The 25060-nt window shown below is 41.4% G+C and overlaps 2 protein-coding genes across 5 annotated transcripts in view; both read right to left on the bottom strand.

Annotated features, from left to right (window-relative positions):
* Positions 1-18166, bottom strand: part of ccnb2 (cyclin B2) — a 30501-nt gene extending 12335 nt beyond the window's left edge. For both annotated transcript variants that reach the window (XM_059952459.1, XM_059952460.1), the window contains exon 1: positions 18088-18166. In XM_059952459.1, the coding sequence (XP_059808442.1) occupies positions 18088-18144 (57 nt within the window). In that variant the 5' untranslated portion in view covers positions 18145-18166. The remainder of the gene's footprint in view (positions 1-18087) is intronic.
* Positions 18167-19748: 1582 nt separating this feature from the next.
* Positions 19749-25060, bottom strand: part of rnf111 (ring finger protein 111) — a 145189-nt gene continuing 139877 nt past the window's right edge. For 2 of the 3 annotated variants that reach the window (XM_059952569.1, XM_059952568.1), the window contains exons 11-14: positions 22141-22221; positions 21936-22031; positions 21668-21789; positions 19749-20895 (exon numbers count right to left, since the gene is read on the bottom strand). In XM_059952569.1, the coding sequence (XP_059808552.1) occupies positions 20778-20895; positions 21668-21789; positions 21936-22031; positions 22141-22221 (417 nt within the window). In that variant the 3' untranslated portion in view covers positions 19749-20777. The remainder of the gene's footprint in view (positions 20896-21667; positions 21790-21935; positions 22032-22140; positions 22222-25060) is intronic. The other variant, XM_059952570.1, reaches the window with a different exon arrangement.

Here is a 25060-nt window from a genome sequence, read left to right as displayed (position 1 = left end):
TCCTTCCCCGCGAATCTTTCAAATATCTCTTCTCTGCTCTCATTGGCCAAAACTTGAAAGGATGCGTCTTTCCGATTGGCTGTGGGTCGCACTTTGGAATGCGTTGCCCGGGTGACGCCTCGTTTGAGGACTGGACCTTTAACATGTACAGAAATAAGAGGTAGCGGAGAAGTTTGTACGGTGATAGGACGCCGGCGCCTTATTGAATGTGAGGTCTTCATGTTTTAAAATGTGCGAGAGCAGTCAGCGGACTGCAGGCCGGTGAATCTGACACGAGTGGTGGGCGAGTTACTAGAGGGGCAGGATCTATCAACGTTTGGAACTAATTAGGGATAGTCCGCGTGGCTTTGTGTGTGGGAAATCATGTCTAACAAATTTCGCAGAGTTTTTTTAAAGAGGTAACCAAGAGGATAAATGAAGCAAACACGAGGAAATCTGCAGATGCTGCAAATTCAAACAACACACATAAACTGCTGGTGGAACACAGCAGGCCAGGCAGCATCTATAGGGAGAAGCACTGTCGACGTCAGGACTAACGAAGGGTCTCGGCCCGAAACGTCGACAATGCTTCTCCTTAGAGATGCTTAGAACACAGCATTTTGTGTGTGTTGTTAGGATAAGTGAAGGCAGGACAGTGGACTTAAGCAAGTGCTTTGTCAACATGGCCCCACAAACAAGATAAAATCTGCAGATGCTGGAAACCCAAGCAAAACATACAAAATGATGGAGGAATTCAGCAGGCCAGGCAGCATCTATGGAAAAGGGTAAACAGCTGACGTCTCAGGCCAAGACCCTTCATCAGGACTGGAAAAAAGATGAGAAGTCAAAGCAAGGTGGGGGAGGGGAGGAAGAAGTACCACCAGAGGGAGTAGTGAGCAAAGGTTTCACTAAACACCCATCGAATTAGGGCTTCCACCTTGCTTACAATCGAATTCCAGTTCTTACTCACTAAGTGAGAATTGGAATTCGATCGTGAACATGGGAGAGCAGAAACCTAATTGGATGAGGACTAACCAATCGGAAGGGACAGACTACAGAGGTACAAAATACCACTGAGCAAGATGTGCCCAGGCATCATTGTTGCTGAAGATGGCAGAGTCTGTCATTGAAACATCAGTTAAAATCGATACCTGTACCCAGCTGGAAGCACAAGACGAGTTTATTCATCATGTTCTGGAGCATGTTGCTATTAAGGTGTTGGAGTTGTTAAAATACATTAGGACGGTTAAGTCCCCGGGGCCTGACAGAATACTCCCCAGGCTGCTCCGTGAGGCAAGGGAAGAGATTGCTGAACCTCTGGCTAGGATCTTTATGTCCTCGTTGTCCACGGGAATGGTACCAGAGGATTGGAGGGAGGTGAATGTTGTCCCCTTGTTCAAAAGAGGTAGTAGGGATAGTCCAGGTAATTATAGACCAGTGAGCCTTACGTCTGTGGTGGGAAAGCTGTTGGAAAAGATTCTTAGAGATCGGATCTATGGGCATTTAGAGAATCATGGTCTGATCAAGGACAGTCAGCATGGCTTTGTGAAGGGCAGATCGTGCCTAACAAGTCTGATAGAGTTCTTTGAGGAGGTGACCAGGCAGATAGATGAGGGTAGTGTAGTGGATGTGATCTACATGGATTTTAGTAAGGCATTTGACAAGGTTCCACATGGTAGGCTTATTCAGAAAGTCAGAAGGCATGGGATCCAGGGAAGTTTGGCCAGGTGGATTCAGAATTGGCTTGGCTGCAGAAGGCAGAGGGTCGTGGTGGAGGGAGTACATTCAGATTGGAGGGTTGTGACTAGTGGTGTCCCACAAGGATCTGTTCTGGGACCTCTACTTTTTGTGATTTTTATTAATGACCTGGATGTGGGGGTAGACGGGTAGGTTGGCAAGTTTGCAGACGACACAAAGGTTGGTGGTGTTGTGGATTGTCAAAGATTGCAGAGAGACATTGATAGGATGCAGAAGTGGCAGATGGAGTTCAACCTGGAGAAGTGTGAGGTGGTACACTTTGGAAGGACAAACTCCAAGGCAGAGTACAAAGTAAATGTCAGGATACTTGGTAGAGTGGAGGAGCAGAGGGATCTGGGGGTACATGTCCACAGATCCCTGAAAGTTGCCTCACAGGTAGATAGGGTAGTTAAGAAAGCTTATGTGATGTTAACTTTCATAAGTTGAGGGATAGAGTTTAAGAATCACGGGGTAATGATGTAGCTCTATAAAACTCTGGTTAGGCCACACTTGGAGTACTGTGTCCAGTTCTGGTCACCTCACTGTAGGAAGGATGTGGAAGCATTGGAAAGGGTACAGAGTAGATTTACCAGGATGCTGCCTGGTTTAGAGAGTACGGATTATGATCAGAGATTAAGGGAGCTAGGGCTTTACTCTCTGGAGAGAAGGAGGATGAGATGGAAGTGTACAAGATATTAAGAGGACTAGATAGAGTGGACAGCCAGTGCCTCTTCCCCAGGGCACCACTGCTCAGGACAAGAGGACATGGCTTTAAGGTAAGGGGAGGGAAGTTCAAGGGGGATATTAGAGGAAGGTTTTTCACTCAGAGTGTGGTTGGTGCGTGGAATGCACTGCCTGAGTCAGTGGTGGAGGCAGATACATTAGTGAAATTTAAAAGACTACTAGACAGGTATATGGAGGAATACAAGGTGGGGGGTTATATGGGAGTGTGGTAAACTATGTGTATACCTGTCTGGACACGCCCCTCTGCTGACTGCTCCCGTGGCTCCTCCCACAGACCCCTGTATAAAGGCGATTGGAGGCACTGCTCCTCCCTCAGTCTCCAAGATGTTGTGGTCACTTTTGCTGCTAATAAAAGCCTATCGTTCGCCTCCCGTCTCCAAGAGTTATTGATGGCGCATCAGGGAGGCAGGGTTTAGGGTCAGCACAACATTGTGGGATGAAGGGCCTGTACTGTGCTGTATTGTTCTATGTTCTATGTACGCTGGGAAAGCAATAGATCCTTTTACCACAGTTAATAAGTTTGTAGATGATATTAAATTAGATGCTATCATAGACAGTGAAGAAGTTTTTCAAAAATTACTGGACAATCTTGATCAGTTATTTTGATGGACCAAGTGGCCTAACTCTGCTCCTATATCTTATGGTCTTATGTTCTTAATCAGACATGACATCAAAGGTTATGGGGAGAAGGCAGGGAATGGGGTTGAGGAGAGGAAAAAAGGATCAACCGTGATTGAGTGCTGGAGCAGACTTGATGGGCCAAATGGCCTGGTTCTGCTCCTATGTCTTATGGTTATGTAAGTAGGCCAAGGACTGGCAAATAGATTTCATTTCTGATAAATGCAAAATATCACATTTTGGGAAGTTAATCCAGGATAGGACTTGAACAGTGAATGTTCAGACCTTGAAGAATGTTGTTTAACAGAGGGACCTGGGAGTACAAGAAGGTAGTTCACTCATCACAGGTAGACAGGCAGTAATGAAGGAGTTAAACACACTAACCTTCATCAGTCAGGAGACAGAGTATAGGAGTTGGACAGAAGTTGGTAAGACTACACTTGGTGAATCATAGACAGTTTGGTCAATCTTTTGAAGAAAGACATAATTAAATTAGAAAGCGTGCAGAGATTTATGAGGATACTGAAGGGACTGGCCTCCCAGATGCCCACAACCTTGTCATGGTTTGGAGGCTTGCGTGCCTCAATGATCCAGAAAGCGGTGTTGGCTGGAATCAGAGTTTTATGCTTCAGCTCTTGGTAGGGTCACCCATGCCAAACAGGTCAAAGGGTAGAGCCCAGACTAAGAATGGTCCATGAATCCTCATGAAAATAGCAATGAAGAACCCTTCTACATCTGAATGCAATGCTATTCCTGAGTCTTGCATAGTGAAATCCAGAGAGGAAGCTACTAACATAATGATGGAAGCCCTAAACTTGGCCATAGATGGAGGATCCTCATGGTTCCAAATGCCAGTGGTGTAGTGGGCTGTAAGTAAGTGAAGGAACTGAGTTCTGGGGTGAGGTGGAAGGACTTGATTCCTTGAAATGTAGGAAAATTTGGGAGTGATATGAAAGTGTATAAAACCATCAGGGATATATTTAGGATGAACACATATAGATTTTTTTTTCATAGGGAAGGGAAACTAAAAATTAAAGGGATTGGTGATAGATTTAAGAAACCTGAGAGGTAACACTTTCACAGAGTTCATATACAGAATGTGCTACCAGAGAAAGTGGTTCAGGCAGATACAATAAATAGAATTCGTAAGATATTTGGATAAGTACAATGCCCATAAAAAGTATCACCCTCTTGGAAGTTTTCATATTTTATTGTTTTACAAGTTTGAATCACAGTGGATTTAATTTGGTTTATTTTTTGACACTGATCACCAGAAAAAGACTCTTTCATGTCAAAGTAAAAACATTTCTCTACAAAGTAATCTAGATTAATTACAAAGGTAAAGCACAAAATAATTGGTTGCATAAGTATTCACCCCCTTCAAGTCAGTATTTAGTAGATACACCTTTGGCAGCAATTACAGCCTTGAATCGTATGGATAGGTCTCTATCAGCTTTGCACATCTGGACACTGCAATGCTTCCCCATTCTCCTTTACAAAACTGCTCAAGCTCTGTCAGATTGCTTGGGGATCGTGAATGAACAGCCTTTTCAAAGTCCTACCGGAAATTGTTGATTGGATTGAGGTCTTGTCCACTCCAGGACATTAACTTTATCGCTATATTTAAATAATTCCTGTGTAGGTTTGCTTTAAGTTTGTGGTCATTGTCTTGCTGGAAAACAAATCTTCACCCAATTCACAGTTCTCCAGGATTTCCCTGTATTTTGCTGCATTCATTTTACGTTCTGTGTTCACTAGCCTTCCAGGATCTGCTGCAGTGAAGCATCCCCACAGCATGATATAGCCACCACCATGATTCACAATAGGAATGGTGTGTTTTTGATGATGTGCAGTGTTTGGCTTACATCAAACATAGCATTTAGTCTGATGGCCAAAAAGCTCAATTTTGGTTTCATCAGACAATAGAACCTTCTTTCAACTGACTTCAGAGTCTCCCACATGCCTTCTGGAAAACTCTAGCCAAGATTTCCTGTGAGGCTTTTTCATCAGTGCCACTCTCACATAAGGCTGCAACTGGTAAAGCACCTGGGCAACAATCTCTCCCATTTCAGCCACTGAAGTTTGTAACACCTCCAGAATTGTCTTAGGTCTCTCAGTGGCCTCTGTCACTGGTTCCTTTCTTGCACGATCACTCAGTTTTTGAGGACAGCCTGCTCTAGGCAGATTCACAGCTGTGCCATAATCTTTCCATTTCTTGATGATTGACTTAACTGTTCTCCAAGGGAGATTCAGTGACTTGGAAATTTTCTTGTATCCATCTCCTGACTTGTGCTTTTCAATAACCTTTTCGAATAGTTGTTTGGAGTGTTCCTTTGTCTTCATGCTGTACTTTTTGCCAGGATACTGACTCACCAGCAGTTGGTCATAGAAACACAGAAAACCTATAGCACAATACAGGCCCTTCGGCCCACAAAGCTGTGCTGAACATGTACTTACTTTAGAAATTACCTAGGCTTACCCATAGCTCTATTTTCCTAAGCTCCATGTACCTATCCAGGAGCCTCTTAAAAGACCCTATTGTATCCGCCTCCACCACAGACGCCGACAGCCCATTCCACGCACTCACCACTCGCTTTGTAAAAAACTTACCCTTGACGTCCCCTCTGTACCTAATTCCAAGCACCTTAAAACTATGCCCTCTTATGTTACCCATTTCGGCCCTGGGAAAAAAGCTGATTATCCACATGATCAATGCCTATTGTCAAGTCAAACTAGAGTTTCCAGAAAGTATTGTGACCTAGAGGTAAAAGAAAATAAAATTTAAAAGTAATAGCAAGAATGCACTGATAGACCGGATCGAACCCACAGCCTGAGTGCTGCTTCTGCCCGGAACATTGGGGGGACCCCGCAGCATCACAGCGGCAGCCCGGGAGCAGCGTTGGAATCTGCGGTAAGATGCTGAACTTTAAATTACTTGAGAGACTGTTTCCTGAAGAAGAGCACTGCTGTCACGGCGTTTGGGTTAGCGCCAGCTTCGTCACGGGGCACTTCTGGGAGATGGCGCGAGGTTTAAGAAGAGCTCACGAACCTTCGGGAGGGTTCACCGGTTTGAAAACATAGCGGTCTGTTAGAGAAACGGAGACGGTGCAGGTCGGAATCCGTCTACAAAGTCCGGAGAGACCGCCAGTTTTTTTTTAACCTAATGACTAATGACTGATGGAACTATCAAACTGCCACATTTGCGAAAAATTAGAGGAAAAAGGAAAAGTTGTTTGGTCATTGAGTGGAATCCAGTTAAAAAACCTTCGGGTAGACGCATTCAATCTCTTTCAAGTGAGGAAGCTGCACATGTTCAAAGAAGAAGAAATTCAACTTGACAGCTATCATCATCTTATACACCTCTATCAGGTCACCTCTCATCCTCTGTCGCTCCAAAGAGAAAAGGTAGAGTTCACTCAACCTATTCTCATAAGGCATGCTCCCCAATCCAGGCAACATCCTTGTAAATCTCCTCTGCACCCTTTCTATGGCTTCCACATCCTTCCTGTAGTGAGGCGACCAGAACTGAGCACAGTACTCCAGGTGGGGTCTGACCAGGGTCCTATATAGCTGTAACATCACCTCTCTGCTCTTGAACTCAATCCCGTGGTTGATGAAGACCAATGCACCGTATGCCTTCTTAACCACACAGTCAACCTGCGCAGCAGCTTTGAGTGTCCTATGGACTCGGACCCCAAGATCCCTCTGATCCTCCACACTGCCGAGAGTCTTACCATTAATACTATATTCTGCCATCATATTTGACCTACCAAAATGAACAACCTCACACTTAATCTGGGTTGAACTCCATCTGCCACTTCTCAGCCCAGTTTTGTATCCTATCAATGTTCTACTGTAACCTCTGACAGTCCTCCACACTATCCACAACATCCCCAACCTTTGTGTTATCAGCAAATTTACAAACCTATCCCTCCACTTCCTCATCCAGGTCACTTATAAAAATCATGAAGAGAAGGGTCCCAGAACACTACTGGTCACCAACCTCCATGCAGAATATGACCCATCTACAACCACTCTTTGCCTTCTGTGGGCAAGTCAGTTCTAGATCCACAAAGCAATGTCCCCTTGGATTCCATGCCTCCTTACTTTCTCAATAAGCCTTGCATGGGGTACCTTATCAAATGCCTTGCTGAAGTCCATATACACTACATCTACTGCCCTACCTTTATCAATGTGTTTAGTCACATCCTCAAAAAATTCAATCAGGCTCATAAGGCACAACCTGCCTCTCAGCATCTTTTCCATCAACTTACCAAACACTGAAGTAAGACTCACTGGTCTATAATTTCCTGGGTTATCTCCACTCCCTTTCTTGAATAAAGGAACAACATCCGCAACCCTCCAATCCTCTGGAACCTCTCCTGTCCCCATTGATGATGCAAAGATCATCACCAGAGGCTCAGCAATCTCCTCCACTGTCACACTTGATTGGTCCTATTCTCTCATGTCTTATCCTCTTGCTCTTCACATACTTGTAGAAAGTTTTGGGGTTTTCCTTAATCCTGCTCTCCAAGGCCTTCCTGCTAGTCTTATAATTTTCTAGATCTCTATCATTACCTAGTTTTTTGTACCTTTCATAAGCTTTTCTTTTCTTCTTGACTAGATTTTCAATAGCCTTTGTACACCATGGTTCCTGCACCATACTATCCTTGTCTCATTGGAATGTACCTATGCAGAACACCATGCAAATATCCCCTGACATTTGCCACATTTCTGCTATACATTTCCCTCAGAACATTTGTTCCCAATTTATGCTTTCAAGTTCCTGCCTGATAGCTTCATATTTCCCCTTACTCTAATTAAACACTTTCCTAACTTCTCTGTTCCTACCCCTCTCTAATGCTATGGTAAAGGAGATAGAATTGTGATCACTATCTCCAAAATGCTCTCCCACTGAGAGACCTGACACCTGACCAGGTTCATTTCCCAAAACCAGATCAAGTACAGCCTCTTCTCTTGTAAGCTCATCTCCTGCCCCTGAGACATCCAAGTCTCTGTAATGGCCACAACATCATAGCTCCAAGTACTGATCCAGGCTCTAAGCTCATCCACTTTGTTCTTGATGCTTCTTGCATTAAAATAGACACATCTCAAACCATTGGCCTGAGCGCAACCCTTCTCTATCGCCTGCCTATCCTCCCTCTCGCACTGTCTCCAAACTTTCTCTGTTTGTGAGCCAACTGCCCCTCCTTCTGTCTCTTCAGTTCAGTTCCCACCCCCCCCAGCAATTCTAGTTTAAACTCTCCCCAACAGCATTAGCAAATCTCCCTGCCAGGATATTGGTCCCCCTGGGATTCAAGTGCAACATGTCCTTTTTGTACAGGTCACTTCTGCCCCAAAAGAGGTCCCAATGATCTGAATCTCTATCCCCTGCTCCAATCCCGCAGCCATGTATTTAACCTCCACCTCATTCTATTCGTATACTCACTGTCATGTGGCACAGTGAGTAATCCTGAGATTACTACCTTTGTGATCCTGCTTCACAACTTCCCTCCTAACTCCCTGTGGTCTGCTTTCAGGACCTTTTCCGTTTTCCTACCTGTGTTGGTACCAATATGTACCACAACCTCTGGCTGTTCACCTTCCCACTTCAGGATATATTGTGGACACAATCAGAAACATCCCAGACCCTGGCACCTAGGAGGCAAACTACTATCTGTGTTTCTTTCCTGCATCTGCAGAGTCGCCCGTCTGACCCCTAACTACAGAGTCCACTATTGCTGCTGCCTTCTTCCTTTCCCAACCTGTCTGAGCCAGAGGGCCAGACTCTGTGCCAGAGACGCAACCATTGTTGCTTCCCCTAGGTAGGCTGTTCTTTCCCCCCCCCCCCCAACAGTACTCAAACAGGAGTACTTATTGTTAAGGGTACAGCCACAGGGGTACTCTCTAGTATCTGACTCTTGCCCTTCCCTCTCCTGACTGTTACCCACTTACCTGTTTCCCGAGGTTCTGTTGTGACTACTTGCCTATAGCTTCTCTCTATCACTCCTCATTTTCCCTGACCAGATTAAGGTCATTGAGCTGCATCTCCAGTTCCCTAACACGGTCCCTAAGGGGCTGCAGCTCGATGCACCTGGCACAGAGCTGGCCATCTGAGAGGCTGGGAATCTCCTGGACATCCCACATCTGCTACCCAGCACAGAACACCTACCTCACAGACATACCTCCTGTTTCTATTCCTCACAGGTAACTTACCTCACCTCAACTCAACCTGTTATCGCCGAAGCCCCTTCGTGCCAATGTCCTCTTACACTGACTCCTCTACTATGTTGCCCACTCTATAAAGCTGTCTTTAAACTCTTCCCGCCGGTCTAACTTGCTGACGTACACGTGCCTGCACCTTCTAGATACAGGTGCATTTTTACTCCAATCAATTGAAGCTCCTTGACTGCATACAGATCTCCATTTAATTAATTATGTGACTCCTAAAACCAGTTAGTTGCACTGGTGATGATTTGATGTGTCATATTAAAAAGGGATGAATCATTATGCAATCAATTATTTTGTGTTTTATATTTGTAATTAATTTAGATCACTAATTTAGGGATCTGTTTCCACTTTGACACAAAAGCGTCTTCTTCTGTCAAAAAAGCAAAATTAAAGCCAGTGATTCAATGTTGTAAAACAATAAAACATCAAAACTTTCTGGGGGGAATACTTTTTATAGGAACTGTGTATGGATAGGAGGGGTTGGGCCAAATGCAAAAGGGACTAGCTTGGTGGGTAGCAAAGTCAGTATTGATAAGATGGGCTGAAGGGTCTGTTTTAATGCTGTATTATTCTATAACTTGATGTTAGACCTATGACCAATTTCCAGTGGGCCAGGTAGATTGAACTGGTGAGCAAAGGAAGCAGAGAACTGGTTAGCCAGATTTCAAAGCAACGAAACAATCGGCGGGAGGAACTCAGCAGGTCAAACAGCTTCTTTAGGAGAAGAGGGACTGTTGACATTTTGTGTTGAACCCCCACATCAGGATTCCATTCCATTCATAGATGCTGTTTGTCCCACTGAGTTCTTCCAATCTGTTGTTCATTGCACCAGATTACAACAGCTCCAGTCTAGTGTATCTCTACTGGAATTTCTGAATGGTTGGATCGTGGTCTGTCTCCACTTGCAATACAAGAAAAGTCCAATATGAGACTATAGCCTTGCAACACCAGGTTCAGGGGTGGCTACTTTTCTACAACCATCAACCCTAAACCTAGCCTAGCAATAGAACATTACAGAACACCTTTTGTCTCTGACTGCCTCTTCTTTTGCATTAAGGTCTTGTTTCTATTTCTCTCTCTTTACTATCTTGTATAATTTATGTGTAATTTCATTGTCTGTACCTATGTGCCTATGATGTTTCTGCAGAAATGGTAGTGGCAAAGCCTCTCACAACTTTCAAGATGCAAACTTGATTACCTCAGCTAAAGTTAATGTAGTTTAATCTGCTCTCTGTTTATTAAAGAAGCATAGAAAATCTACAGCACAATACAGGCCTTTCGGCCCAGAACACTGTGCCAAACAAGTCCTTATCTTAGAAATTGTTATTTAAAGTAAAATTGGATAGGTATGTGGACAGGAAAGGAATGAAGGGTTATGGGCTGAGTGCGGGCCAGTGGGACTAGGTGAGTGTAAGCATCGGCATGGACTAGAAGGGCCGAGATGGCCTGTTTCCACGCTGTAATTGTTATATGGTTATATGATTAAATTACCTAGGGTTACCCGTAGCCCTCTATTTTTCTGAGCTCCATGTACCTGTCCAGGAGCCTCTTAAAAGACCCTATCATATCCGCCTCTACCACCGTCGCTGGCAGCCCATTCCACGCACTCACCACGCTCTGCATAAAAAACTTACCACTGACATCTCCTCTGTACCTACCTCCAAGCACTTTAAAACTGTGCCCTCCCATGCTAGCCATTTCAGTCCTGGGGAAAAGCCACATGATCAATGCCTCTCATCATCTTCTACACCTCTATTAGGTCACCTCTCATCCTCCGTTGCTCCAAGGATATTATGGGTGGTGCTTAAAGAATCAAGGGGTGGCACAGCATTCCATGTGCCAACAAAATTTTGGTACGTGCCACTGATTCGCCACCCCTGACCTAAAGGGCGTTACCAGACATTTTGCTAAAAGTCATCTAGGTAAAATCACAGCATCAGAAACTTGGTTGGAAGAAGTCAAACAATATCTGGGAACATTGGGTGCATATTTGAGAAGTGACATATTTGAGGAAAAAGGGGTGCAAATGAAGCAGAGATTTGCAAACAAGGAGTGATCAAGTATTTACAGTGCCTATAAAAACTATTCATCCCCCTTGGATGTCTTCATGTTTTATTGTGTTACAACATTGAATCACAGTGGATTTAATTGGGCTTTTTTTTGACAGTGACCAACAGAAAAAGGCTCCTTTGTCTCAAGGTGAAAACAGATCTCCACGAAGTGCTTTTATATTCTAGTCCTCTTGAAATGAGTGTTAACATTGTATTAGCCTTCTTCACCACCAATTCAACCTGCAAATGAACCTTTAGGGAATCTTGTACAAAGACTCCCAAATCACTTTGCATCTCGGATTTTTGAGTTTTCTCACCATTTAGAAGATGGCCTATGCTTTTATTCATTCTACCGAAGTGTATAACCATACACTTCCTGACATTGCACTCCATTTGCCACTTCTTTGCATATTCTCCTAACCTGTCCAAATCCTTCTGCCCCTTCAACTATGTTCATATTAACTGCAATTTAGCCACAAGGCTATCAATATCATCATCCACATCATTGACATGCAATGTAAGATAAGCGGTCCCAGCCCAGACTCCCGTGGAACCCAGCCTCCAACCTGATGGCATGAACGTTGATTTCTCTAACTTCTGTTAATGCCCCTCCTCCACTTCTTAACCAATCCCTTATTTATTTAACCCCTCCCTTTTTCCTTGTTCTTTTTTTCCTCTCTCTGTCCCTCTCACAATCACTCCTTGCCTGTTCTCCATCACCCTCTGGTGCTCCCTTCCCCCTTTCTTTCTCCCTATGCCTCCCGTTCCATGATCCTTTCCCTTCTCCAGCTCTGTATCCCTTTTGCCAATCACCTTTCCAGCTCTTAGCTTCACCCCTCCCTCTCCTGTCTTCTCCAATCATCTCAGATCTCCCGCTCACCCTCCCAACTTTCAAATCTTTTACTAACTCTTCTTTCAGTTAGTCCTGACGAATGGTCTCGGCCTGAAATGTCGACAGTGCTTCTTCCTATAGATGCTGCCTGGCCTGCTGCGTTCCACCAGCATTTTGTGTGTGTTGCTTGAATTTCCAGCATCTGCAGATTTCCCCGTGTTTGCCCCTGTGGTACATCACTAGTCACTGGTAATCAATCCAAAAGGGATCCCTTTATTCTCACCCTTTGCCTCCTGCTAATTAACCAATGCTAGTATCATTCCTGTAACACTAAGGGGTCTTATCTTGCTTAGCAGCCTCTAGCAGCAGCACTGCTTGTCCAGCCTGCAGAAACCATGTCTGACTGGAAACAGCAGCGCAGCCTCTGCTTTGGCTGTTCATGGCAAAGGGAGATGGCCTGTGCCTTCAGTGAAGCAGGTGCAATGGGAAGATTCTACTAAGCTTTCAATGTAGAAGTACACGTAGAGATTCTACTCTTAACGTGAGTTTGAGTTAGAGGTAATTTTTTGAGTACTAAACAGATTGTACACATCAATATCAAACTAACTGATGAAAATGAATCTCAAAGAGTCCTACAGCAGGCTTCATGCAGCCATTTACTTCAATCCTATTTTATTCCCCAATATTACTTAATTGAGCTACACTTCCTTAGGAGTTTGAGATTTGGTATGTCTCCAGCAGATTCCTACAGATGTACCATGGGGAGCATCTAATAGCACCAATGCACAGGATCATAGGAGGCAGCAGAGGGTTTTAGACTCAGCAAGCTCCATCACAGGCACAAGCCTCACCACCACTGAGGACAGAATTCCAGATTATTTAATGTAATTTTCAGGTGTAAAGGAGCACAAAGTAATTGTTACTCCAGATCCAATGCAACACAAAAAATACACAATTATAAATACATAAGATAGCTTATGTACATAGATTGATTTATGTCTATAAAGTGATAGGAGTGTCTGTACATAAGGTGACAGACAGGAAATGGTAAAGTATCATTTTAGGAAATGATAGTTGCTGCCTCAAGAAGGTGGCATCGTTAAGTATCCCTAGCATCTTTTGTTACTATCAAAGACACGATACAGGAGCCTGAAGACGCAATCTCAGCATTTTAGGAACTGCTTCTTCCCCATCCAGATTTCTCAATACTCCGTCAACCCTTGAACACTATCTTGTTTTTCCTTTTTGTCACTATTTATTTTTATAGGAACTTACAGTAATTTGTTATGTCTGTTCTGCATTGCTACCACAAAACAAATTTCACCACTAATGTAAATGAGATTAAACCTGATTCTGACTTCCATCAAGTTCCCTCCAGATTCTCCCACTCACCTCAACACCTGCAGCAATTTATAGCAGGCAATTAACCAGCCCAATTAGACATCTTTGAGATGTGGGAGGAAACTCGTGACCACAGAAGGACTATGTAAATTGTAGATGGCAGCAGATGTTAGGATTGAACCAGGTTTGCCAGAGCTTCATCATGCCACCTCTTCTCAAAGGAATTGTGCTGATGTGGTCTTTTTGAATTTTTCTCATCTGATCATCCTGCAGTCAGCCTTGGTCCAGTTGCTAGACTGCCACCTCTGAAGCAGATGGTTGTGGGTTTTAGTCCCACCTCATAATCTGCAGCAAAGATCTGGTCTCACGCACTCCTGCAGCACGGTATTGTCGAAGATTAGACCTCCCAGCTAAGATATTTGGTCAGATAGTGGCAAGGCTGACAGAGCTCCAGTGAACTGGGTCTGATCCTGATCTGGCTGCTGTCTATGTGGAGTCTACACATTTTTCCTGCAACTACGTGGGTTCCCTCTCGCATCACAAAGATTTGTGTAATGATAGATTAATTGGTCACTGTAAGTTGTCCCTAGTGCATTGATTGGTATTAGTGTATTGATAGGTCCCTATTGTATAGACAGGTTAATTGGTCACTGTAGGTCATCACTTGTGCATAGGTGAAAAGTAGAATCTGGGTGGATGGATGAGATGAAGGGACAGTTGATTTGCATGGAGGAAATAAAAATGGGATTGGCAAGGGTTCATGCATAATTGGATACTTGAAGATCAATGTAGACTCTATGGGCCAAGTGACCTGTTCCATGCTGGATCACACTTATAATGTAAATAGCTTCAGAGAAAGGAAGAGATCCCCAATGCTGTTTCAGAGCAGCACAGGGTCTTTCTCCTCATTATACCAGCCTATATTTTGAGGCTGTACATTTGCTGCAACAATAATTACCCTTCACTGTCTGTAAAATATTTCAGATGACTTGAGGTCCTGCCCATGGAAGGTGCAATAGAACACATGCACCTCCTTCTCCTTTGGATCAATTTGCGAATATTTAACAAATCCTTCGCTCCTTTATGTGAGTTTTGAATCACTGAATGGCTCAGATTGGGAAACAGTAAGTAACAGAGGCTGTGGAGCAGGAAAATCACAGATTTCATTTCTAACTTCAGTCTAGTTGAGAGCTGAACATCACGATACAGTGCCCTCAGCATAAAGTTAGTTGTGAGCAAAAGGTTCATCATCATCAGCTTGCACGTAACACAATTGCCCCAAGATGATTTGAGTGGAATTATTACAAAAACAAGGCATGACATTGTCTTTATCACATAGAACAACTTTTTGTTGATTAATTTTTAACATTTTGTCTGTTGATTGGTGCCTGTGTGTTGTCACAGTAACATTACAGTAATATACTGTAAGTGGAAGGACAGGTTAGTAAGCTTGCAGATGATACAAAGGTTGGGTGTTCTGGCTAGTGTAGAAGGTTGTCACAGGTTACAACATCATATTGACAAGATGCAGAGCTGGGCTGAGAAGTGGCAGATGGAGTTCAACTTGGAAAAGTGGAAAATGATTCACTTTTGAAGGTTGAATTTGAAGGTAAAATACAGGATTAGTGGCAGAATTCTTGGCAGTGTAGAGGATCAGAGGGAAGCGTGGAGGTAGAAACAGAAGCTGGTAGGTCAAAGATGTTACTTGAAATAGGGTGGGGGGTTGAGAGTTGTAAAGAAGGTTGTGTAGGAAGATCTGGCTAGATCAGGAGGGAGAAAGGGACAGAGGGGGAAACAACAGGTAACTGAAGAGAATTCAGAGGTCATGCCATTCTGTTGACGACTCAAGTGGAATATAGGATGCCATTCCTCTATTTGGCTTTGGCCTCATACTGATAATAGAAGTGGCTGAGGACACACGTCAGTGTGGGAATGGAAAGAGTTAAAATGGCTAGAAACCAAAACATGAGATGATATTGACAGCTAGCATTTGGAAGCTGTTCTCATGCTAATCCAATATCATGGTGGTACTCATTTGATATATTGTGAAATAGTATTAATTGGCAATGTTGTGGTCTTTCAAGGCAGGCCAGTGTACTTCATAATCACAGAAAATCGGCAACTTATCTGTGCGTGGCATGTTCCAAGAAAGGGAAGTGAGATAACTGATCAGACGATATTTAAATACTCCCAAAATGCTGGAGAAACTCAGCAGACAAGGCAGCACCTATGGAAAAGAGTAAACAGTTGATGTTTCAGGTCAGGACCCTTCCTCAGAACTGAAAAAAGTGATGATGGGTGAAAAAAGAGAAAGGTGGGGGATGGGGAGGAAGAAGTACAAGGTGGTAGGTGATGCGTGAAACCAAGAGAGGGGGAGGGGTGAAGTAAAGAGTTGGGAAGTTGATAGGTGAAAGTGATAAAGGGCTGGAGAAGGGGGAATCTGGTAGGAGAGGATAGAAGACCATGGAAGAAAGGAGGAAGTATGCCAGAAGGAGGTAATGGACACATAAGGAGATAAGTGAGAATGGTGTGGTCTCCGGTATATTGGTGAGACCCAAACAGATTAGAAGACTGCTTCACCGAGCACCTATGCTCTGTCCGTCAGGAAAAGCGGCATCTCCTAGTGGGAACACATTTCAATTCTTCCCATTCCAACATGCCTCTGCTGCTGTGATGAAGCCACACTCAGGTTGGAGGAGCAACACCTTACTTTTCATCTGGGTAGCTTCTAAACCTGATGGCATGAATATTGATTTCTCAAATCTCCGGTAATTTCCCCCCACCCCCGCCTTTATTATTCCCATTTCCCTCTCTCGTCTCATCTCCTTACCTGCCTGTCATCTCCCTCTGGTGCTCCTCCCCATTTTTCCATGGCCTCTACCCTCTATCAGATTCCCCCTTAGCCCTTCAAGTCTTTCCTTATCAAGTTCCCAGCTCTTTACTTCACCCCTTCGTCTCTTGCAGTTTCACCTGTCTCCTACCACCTTGTGCATTTTCCTTCCCTCCTCCCATCTTCTTGCTCCAACCTCTCATTCATTTTTTCAGTCCTGATGAAGGGTCCCTGCCCAAAATATCCACTGTTCCCTCTTTTCCATAGATGCTACCTGGCCTGCTGAGTTCCTCCAACATTTTGTGTGTGTTGATTTGGATTTCTAGCATCTCAATGTTTTAATACTATTGCCTGCGAGATAGATATTGGCAAGAATATTTTAAAAAAATCATGTTTATTCACTGTCCAGTTCCATGATAGTTTATTCAAATCTTCTCTCAACCTTGTATTCCATCAAGAGAACCCTAACTCGTCCAATGCAACTTTATGGTTGAAATCTCTCATTCCTAGAAACATCCTAATGAATTGCCCTTATGATAAAACCCAAGGTCCTGCATCTGCACTCATTGTGCTTTCAACATTCTGTCATCTTCATAGACTTATACATGTATACATCTGGATATTCTTCAGAACTCTTTCCTTAGAAAATTCTGTCCTCAGCCTCCTCCACTGTTACATTGAAGCCAGATGCAAACTGGAAGAGAATGTCTCATATTTCATCTGGGTAGTCTCCAATTTGATGGCACCAACATTGATTTATCTTCCAGTAACCCCTGCCCTGTGTTTCCTTATCCCAGTGGCCCAGTCCCTGCCCTCACGACTTGCTCATCTTTCGCGTTCCCTTAATCCATGGTTTATTAACCTCTCATCACATACCCTCTTGTTGAGCCCTTTGCCTTCCCACCCATCACCTGAATTCCTCCAGTATCTTGTGCATTTACTTCACCTCTAAACTTTTACCTCATACCCTCATTAACAAAGTCATCAATATTTATTAAAGCCTCTGAGTAACCTGATATTGAACCACTCTAAGTGTCATTACCCGTCAAGCTGCAAGGTAGCCACAACACCGCTTTCCATCCTCAAGCCTTTGTCCATCTAACACTACTATCCCAACTTCCAATTCATCTATTAGACCAACTTCTGTATTTTTTGTAGGATTTTGTCTAACGATTTTAGAAAGTCCATGTAAAAAAAACATCCATGCACCGCCTTCATCCAAAAAATTGAGTTAATCATAATTTTCCTTAAATTCATCAACTCAAAATTAATATTTTGCTGACACTTGGTCCTTAGTCTTCTATGAACAATTTTATCACCTTGTTACTTGATCTATTCACCTGAAGTGCACCATACTGTTGTCTGTTATTCTGTCATTCAGGGGAATTTGGTCCACCTATTTTTCCTCTATCCTATGGAAATGCACTTTGTTAGGACATCAAATATCTCTTTAAAGGTCTTCTATAATTTTAACCAAACCCATCAGTGTCATTTCAAACAGTTGCAATTCCCCTCATTTGAAGTTAATCCCCCCTCCAATTAAGTAGATTGCTCCAGCTCTTTACTGTTCCCTGTCTAAACCTCTTATGTGATTACTGTTTTGCCAAATGTTCTCACGTTAACATTTTATCTACTTGGCTCATCTCATCCCCAGAACTAGCCCTCTTCCTCACTGAACCAAAAGTATAAGAATGTTCCCTTGTAGTTGTCAGAAGTAAACCTACTTGAAGTTCTCCAGTATCAACACTCCACGTATTTTCTGAGGTTTGCTTCATCTCCATCTGGCACAATAAAGATTCACAACTCCAACTTAAAAGATAATGACATAATGTTAAAACATCAAATTGAAACACTTCCTTATAAAAGATCACATGCACTACTCAGTTAACACAACTAGAATCATTCAATTTACCCAAGCGGAGAATTGCATGTCAGAAGTCCGAAATTCTAGGAATAGCATGTGTGCCAACTGATAGTTTCTGCAATTAAATATGTGCACCTTTTCAGAAAGCATTACAGGATCACTTCCTACTGTCTATCCTGATGACACTGAATCCACCAAGGCATTTGTTTTCCAGCTTATAGTTAGAATAGTGATCTGGGAATTATGAACATCATTTAGATGTTGTAGTACGTTTAGATCGCTAAAAAGCTATATTGCATGATATGTAGCAGGAAACTGTTGGCTGACAGCAAAACTAGGACTGTGAAATTGAATCTTTCAACCAAGCCAACCTCCTGGAATATTTCTTATTCAAACAAGTACATCTAAAGATCTATAATTTTCCCCCACAAATTTAAAAATATTTTCACTAAAACATCTAGCATTTATGATAGATTAAACCACATCCATTTCAAAAGGGCAATACAATTTAATAGTCTACAATCCAGCTAAAAGGAAAACAAAACTTAAATTAGAAAATGATCTTATAAAGAAAAAAAAATGTAGGTTTGGCCTACAAGTTTGATGACAGTTGCAGAAGTCTCCTTTTGTAAAGGAGAAATCAATCCAATCTGATTCACAATAGAACACAGAAATCTGCAGCACATTATAGGCCCTTCGGCCCACAATGCTGTGCTGACCATGTAACCTACTTTAGAAACTGCCTAGATTTTCCCTACCATATAGCCCCCTATTTTTCAAATCTCCACATATCTATCCAAGAGTCTCTTGTATCTGCCTCCACCACCATCTCTGGCAACACACTCACCACTGTGTGAAAAACTTACACCTGGCATCTCCTCTGTACCACCTCTACCACTGTTGCTGGCAGTGCATTCCACGTACCCACCACTTTCTGTGTGAAAAACTTACCTCTGACACTCCCAATGTATTTATTTTGAAATTTGAAGGGATTATGAGCTGTGGGATTACATAGCCTTAAGCATTGTGTGCATTTCAAGTATCTGCAAAATTGCTGCAATGCAAGTTTTCAGGGATGGAAATTTGCTCAAAATCTTAGTGCTGAGGATTACTTTTTTGATGATAATACAATATTTCAATTCAAAATTAAAATGGGAATGTCCACCACCTTTAGAGAAGAATTACCCAACTTATTAATTTATTTTTTTCCTTGTCCTCTCACTGAAGGCTGTGAAAGCTTCTAGACAGCGGCTTTGAAAAGTAAGTCCATTGATGTCAACTTGGTTAAAATTAATGAACTTTTACCTAGGAGGAACTGGCATGAATGATTCAAACCTCCATTTATTTCATATATTTTATACATTTTACTTTCCATTGACTACTACGGTTGATATATCATTATGGCCTTGATTTTATACTGTGGGAATACAATGGCTTAACTAAGCACTATGAAATACCATTGTTCACCATTCTAATAGGGCTTTATAAACCCTTTGATATCAAGAGAAGTACAAACACACATGGAGTTAACTATCTTTATTAACTTTAAAACTAAGTCACCCTGAAAAATGCATCCAGGGACCTTTACAAATCTGAGAATGCATGGATACCTGCCATTAGTACTGCATTCCAACATTTCACCTGAATCTTTAACAACCATTATTCTGAAATATGTCTTCAAATTCATTACCTAGGTGTGCTCATTGATGACTTCATCTGGAACCTTGTTCTACAATCTGACTAGCTCACCATTACAAATCATCAGATGTGCAAGTATACGCAATACAGCTAATTTACTTAACATTAGTGTTTGTTAGAGCTGTTTAATGGCAGCCAAACAGCTAAACTTGTAAAAAAAAGGAAACCAAAATAAATCAGAATGAATGATACAAATTAAATTTGTGAGCCTGTTAGTCTCATAGAATATTGACATTCTTAAAAATTACATTTATCATTGTGCCAAACAAGAATGATTTTTTTATCAAAAACTTAAAGAGTTTGTATGGTTGGAATACATATTTCTTGCAATGGCAATTGGTTGGGATATGATCCCATCAACTGATTGCTGTCTGATGAATTTCTACAATACAGCAGTGTTTTCCTAATCACGGAATGTCTTGATATTCCTTCTTAATGAACAGATCACAATCTATATACACAATCTAGTATAAATGTTTAAATTAAAGTCCAGGGTTAGAGATTGATGACTTATTCTATTCCAGTAAAGCAAGGCATCATGAAAATGACTTTGTTTCTATCTAGAGCAGCTAATCTTGCCTGCAAGTCTGAGGACACAAAGCCCATTATGTGCAAAGAAATGCAATCCAAGGAACCATGCAAAATAAAATGACCTGGAAAAACATAAAAAGCCACATAAAAAAGCTTCATAAATACATTAAAATTTAAACTCTATACTGAAGTATCATTGTAGGCCTAGCATAAATTGTACTATGTGGCTTAGCCGCACTCTAGGTTCAATGCTTTTGAATCTGCGCAGGTTATTCATGCCATCTTTGGTTGACTGCAGTACTGAGAAGAGTTAATGAGATGTCAACTATCTGCAGACAGCTGAGCTTCAATGTCCACTCTGCAAATGGGGCATTTCTTGTTGGTAGTCAGCCACTGGTCCACACACACTTGATGAAAGAGGTGCATGCAGGGTAGACGCCTGGTGGAAATAGGGAAAAAAAAATTAGAGATATCCATAATAATTACATTGGCATTCAAAATATACTTTGCACAATTAAGATACATTAAAATAAAGAACCTTGCTCAATTTGTGAAAATATTAATTTAACATTGGATCCAGGTATAATCCAGAGACACCAGCTTTAACTATACTTAAAGCTATAGATTGCTATAGATTGAACAGTTTTCCTATTACTTTAAATAAGGCTTGCAATAATCTTCTATCAAATTATTTGATTATTTTTAGTAATGAATTTGGATATTAAGAATCAGTGTGATGACATAAACAGAATAATTTACAAATAATAACAAATTTAAAGAAAGTGCATTATTCAAATTGAGATAATAGTTTCTCAGAAATGAGAAAAAGCAGAAAAATTTAATCAAAAGCAGACAAAAAAATGTTGACCTTGACATTTCCATGGTTTAACAAGCATCATGTTTCATTAAAACAAGACAAGGCTCTATGACATCACAGGCATGCAGTTTTTAAAGTAGTTAATTACGAATATATTTGATTTCAGTCAAACACTGATACACATCAAGATCCAAGACGTGCAGAGAGGGCACTATTGATATCGCAAGGTACAGTGCCAGTAAAGGTCCAATTCACACACATTCTCCTTTTCTATCTATTTGTCAATTGATTGTATTAAATCATCAATAAAAGTGTATTGCAAACTATTCAAATTCTTAAAAACATTTGTTTGGATTTATCCAAAGAGAGAATTTGTATTACAAAGACATCTTACCTAACATCTTCTCCTTCTTCTAGGATAGAGAGACAAATTGTACATTTCTCCTCTGTGTCATCCTCTAATCCATCCTCCTCTTCCTGTTTATACTGCAGTTTCCTCTGTAAGTCAGTTATCACCTTGTTACCACAAATTTAAATTGTCAGATGGTTTAATTGTAGAAATCACATAAAGAATAAGCAGTACAAATTTCAAATTGTTTACAGTGAATATAAAGAAAATTTCTATAATACAAATTGAAGAATAAAATTAAACTAGATTTTACCTTTTTATATTTATGTGGGTACGTACATCGCTCAATTGTACCCTGTGAGGCACCTCGATTAACATTACCCAGTCGTTCTTCTAAATGTAGTAAATCCTATGAATAAGAAAATATTTTCTCATACACATTAAAGAATTAGATGCTCATATTTAAATATATTATCACTCTACTTTAAATTAATGCACTTTATCCTGGTAGTACCAACCTCATAGGTGGCTCTGAAGCCTGGAATCCTTGAAGAAATGTAGCGAATATGAGGGTAACCTGCCATGTCTGGAGGCACAGCCTGTATATGACAAAAAAAATCTTTGCTAAGCGAAGTATCAGAAAATTCTGAATCTTTCTACGTGAAACACTACTGTAGGAAAACAGACCATCAGCGATCCCCACCACCTAGGTCATGTTCTCCTTTTGCTGCTGCCTTAGGACTCATACCACCAGTTCAGGAAGTTACTACCCCTCAACCATCAGGCTCTTGAATAAAAGGGCTAACTTCACTCAACTCACTTGCCCCATATATTCCCACAAACAATGAATGCATTTTCAAGGTCTTCTCACCATGTTCTCGTTATCTATTGCTATTTATATTTGCATTTGCAGTTTGTTGTCTTCCGCATTCTAATTGTAGTTACTATTCTATAGATTTGTTGGGTATGCCTACAAGAAAATGAATCTCACAGGGTTATACAGTGGCATGCAAAAGTTTGGGCACCCTGGTCAAAATAGTTAAGTGAGTAAAAGATGAACTGATCTCCAAAACTTAAAGTTAAAGATGAAACATTCTTTTCAACATTTTAAGCAAGATTAGTGTATTATTTTTGCTTTGTACAATTTTAGAGTAAAATAAAAGGAAAGGAGCACCATGCAAAAGTTTGGGTACCCCAAGAGATTTGAGCTCTTAGATAACTTTTACCAAGGTCTCAGACCTTAATTAGCTTGCCAGCTATGGCTTATTCAGTCATCGTTAGGAAAGGCCAGGTGGTGCAAATTTCTAAGCTTTATAAATACCCTGACTCCTCAAACCTTGTCCCATGGGCTCCTCTAAGCAGCTGCCTAGCACTCATGAAAATTAAAATAAATGATGCCCACAAATCAGAAGGCTACAAGAAGGTAGCAAAGCACTTTCAGGTAGCTGTTTCCTCAGTTCGTAATGTAATCGAAATGGCAGTTAACAAGAACGGTGGAGGTCAAGTTGAGGTCTGAAAGACCAAGAAAACTTTCTGAGAGAACTGCTTGTAGGATTGTTAGAAAGGCAAATCAAAACCCTCATTTGACTGCAAAACACCTTCAGGAAGATTTCGTGGTGGTGGAGCACTGTTCTACTGTGCAGCGACACATGCACAAATAAGACCCTCATGGAAGAGTCATCAGAAGAAAACCTTTCCTGTGTCCTCACCACAAAATTCAGTGCCAGGAGTTTGCAAAGGAACATCTAAACAAGCCTGTTGCATTTTGGAAACAAGTCCTGTGGACTGATGAAGTTAAAATAGAACTTTTTGGCTGCAATGAGCAAAGCTATGTTTCGAGAAAGAAGGGTGCAGAACTTCATGAAAAGAACTCCTCTCCAACTGTTAAGCATGGGGGTGGATCAATCATGCTTTGGGCTTGTGTTGCAGCCAGTGGCTTGGGGAATATTTCACTAGTAGAGGGAAGAATGAATTCAATTAAGCACCAGCAAATTCTGGAAGCAAACACACTGTCTGTAAAAAAGCTGAAGATGAAAAGAGGATGGCTTCTACAACAGGATAATGATCCTAAACACACCTCAAAATCCACAATGGACTACCTCATGGTCCTCATAGTCCCCCAACCTAAACACCATCGAAGATCTGTGGATAGACCTCAAAAGAACAGTGCATGCAAGACGTCCCAAGAATCTCACAGAACTAGAAGCCTTTTGCAGGGAAGAATGGGCGAAAATCCCCCAAACAAGAATTGAAAGACTCTTAGCTGCTACAGAAAGCATTTACAAGTTGTGATACTTGTCAAAGGGGGTGCTATTAAGTACTGACCATGCAGGGTGCCCAAACTTTTGCTTTGGGCCCTTTTCATTTTTGTTATTTTGAAACTGTAAAAGATGGAAATAAAAAAGTAATCTTGCTTAAAATATTAAAGAAATGTTTCATCTTTAACTTCATGCCTTTTGGAAATCAGGTCATCTTTTACTCGCTTAGCTATTCACAGTAACAGAAATTTTGACCAGGGGTGTCCAAACTTTTGTATGCCACTGTATATGGTGATATACATATATTTTGATAGTAACATTTACTTTGATGCAGTATCTATATATATTTTTTTAAAAAAGCTCCATGTTTGTTTTTGCTGCATATTTAAACATACATCGTTTCATTGAACAGTCAATGAAGAGAGTTTTTTTAAAGATGTACATAGAGTGGGAAGTGCATGAAATGCATTGACAGGAGTGGTGGAAGAGGTGGATACTTTAGGAAGACCTTTAGATAGTCACATGGATGAAAGATGAATGGAGGCTTTGCAGGAGGGAAGAATTAGATTGATGTTGGAGTGGGTTAAAAGGTCTGCAGATCAACTGTGCTGACCTGCTCTATGTTCTAATTGCAGCTCCTTGCAGATTGGTGTCAGGCAGCAAATACCAAAACCCTCAGAACCAGCTGTCCACCTGTACTTGCTGATTTTAAGTTACTGTACACTGGCACCTCCATTTTACCAGATAAATAGATAGGGCTGAGTTGACCTACTGCACCCAAAAGATATTAGGTGACATGGAGTAGGCCCTGACCTCTGAGAAAGCACCAAATGGAATATACTGAGGCCCTTCAACCAAACGTCATGACAGCTTGACCACCTGTTAGCTGTCAGATGCTGTGCACATTATTTCAAGTTTTTAAACATCCTTTAAAGTTAGGTATATTAAAAATATTAAAGTGGTTATAAAAAATAAATGTAAAGCACAAATAATTAAATTAAAAGTAGGTAAAATCAGAATCCGAATTAATATCACTGGCATATATTGCGAAATCTGTTATGTGGCAGCAGTACACTGCAATACGTAATAAAACTAAATTATAGTATGTGTTTGAGTATATATAAAATGTTAAATTATTCAAATAGTACAAAAAGAGAAAAAAAGTGAGGTAGTGTTTTAT

The sequence above is a fragment of the Hypanus sabinus genome, chromosome 28, assembly GCF_030144855.1.
Source record: "Hypanus sabinus isolate sHypSab1 chromosome 28, sHypSab1.hap1, whole genome shotgun sequence".
NCBI lineage: Eukaryota > Metazoa > Chordata > Chondrichthyes > Myliobatiformes > Dasyatidae > Hypanus > Hypanus sabinus.
Note: the sequence above shows the minus strand (reverse complement) of the source record. Positions and strands in the feature narration are given on the sequence as shown.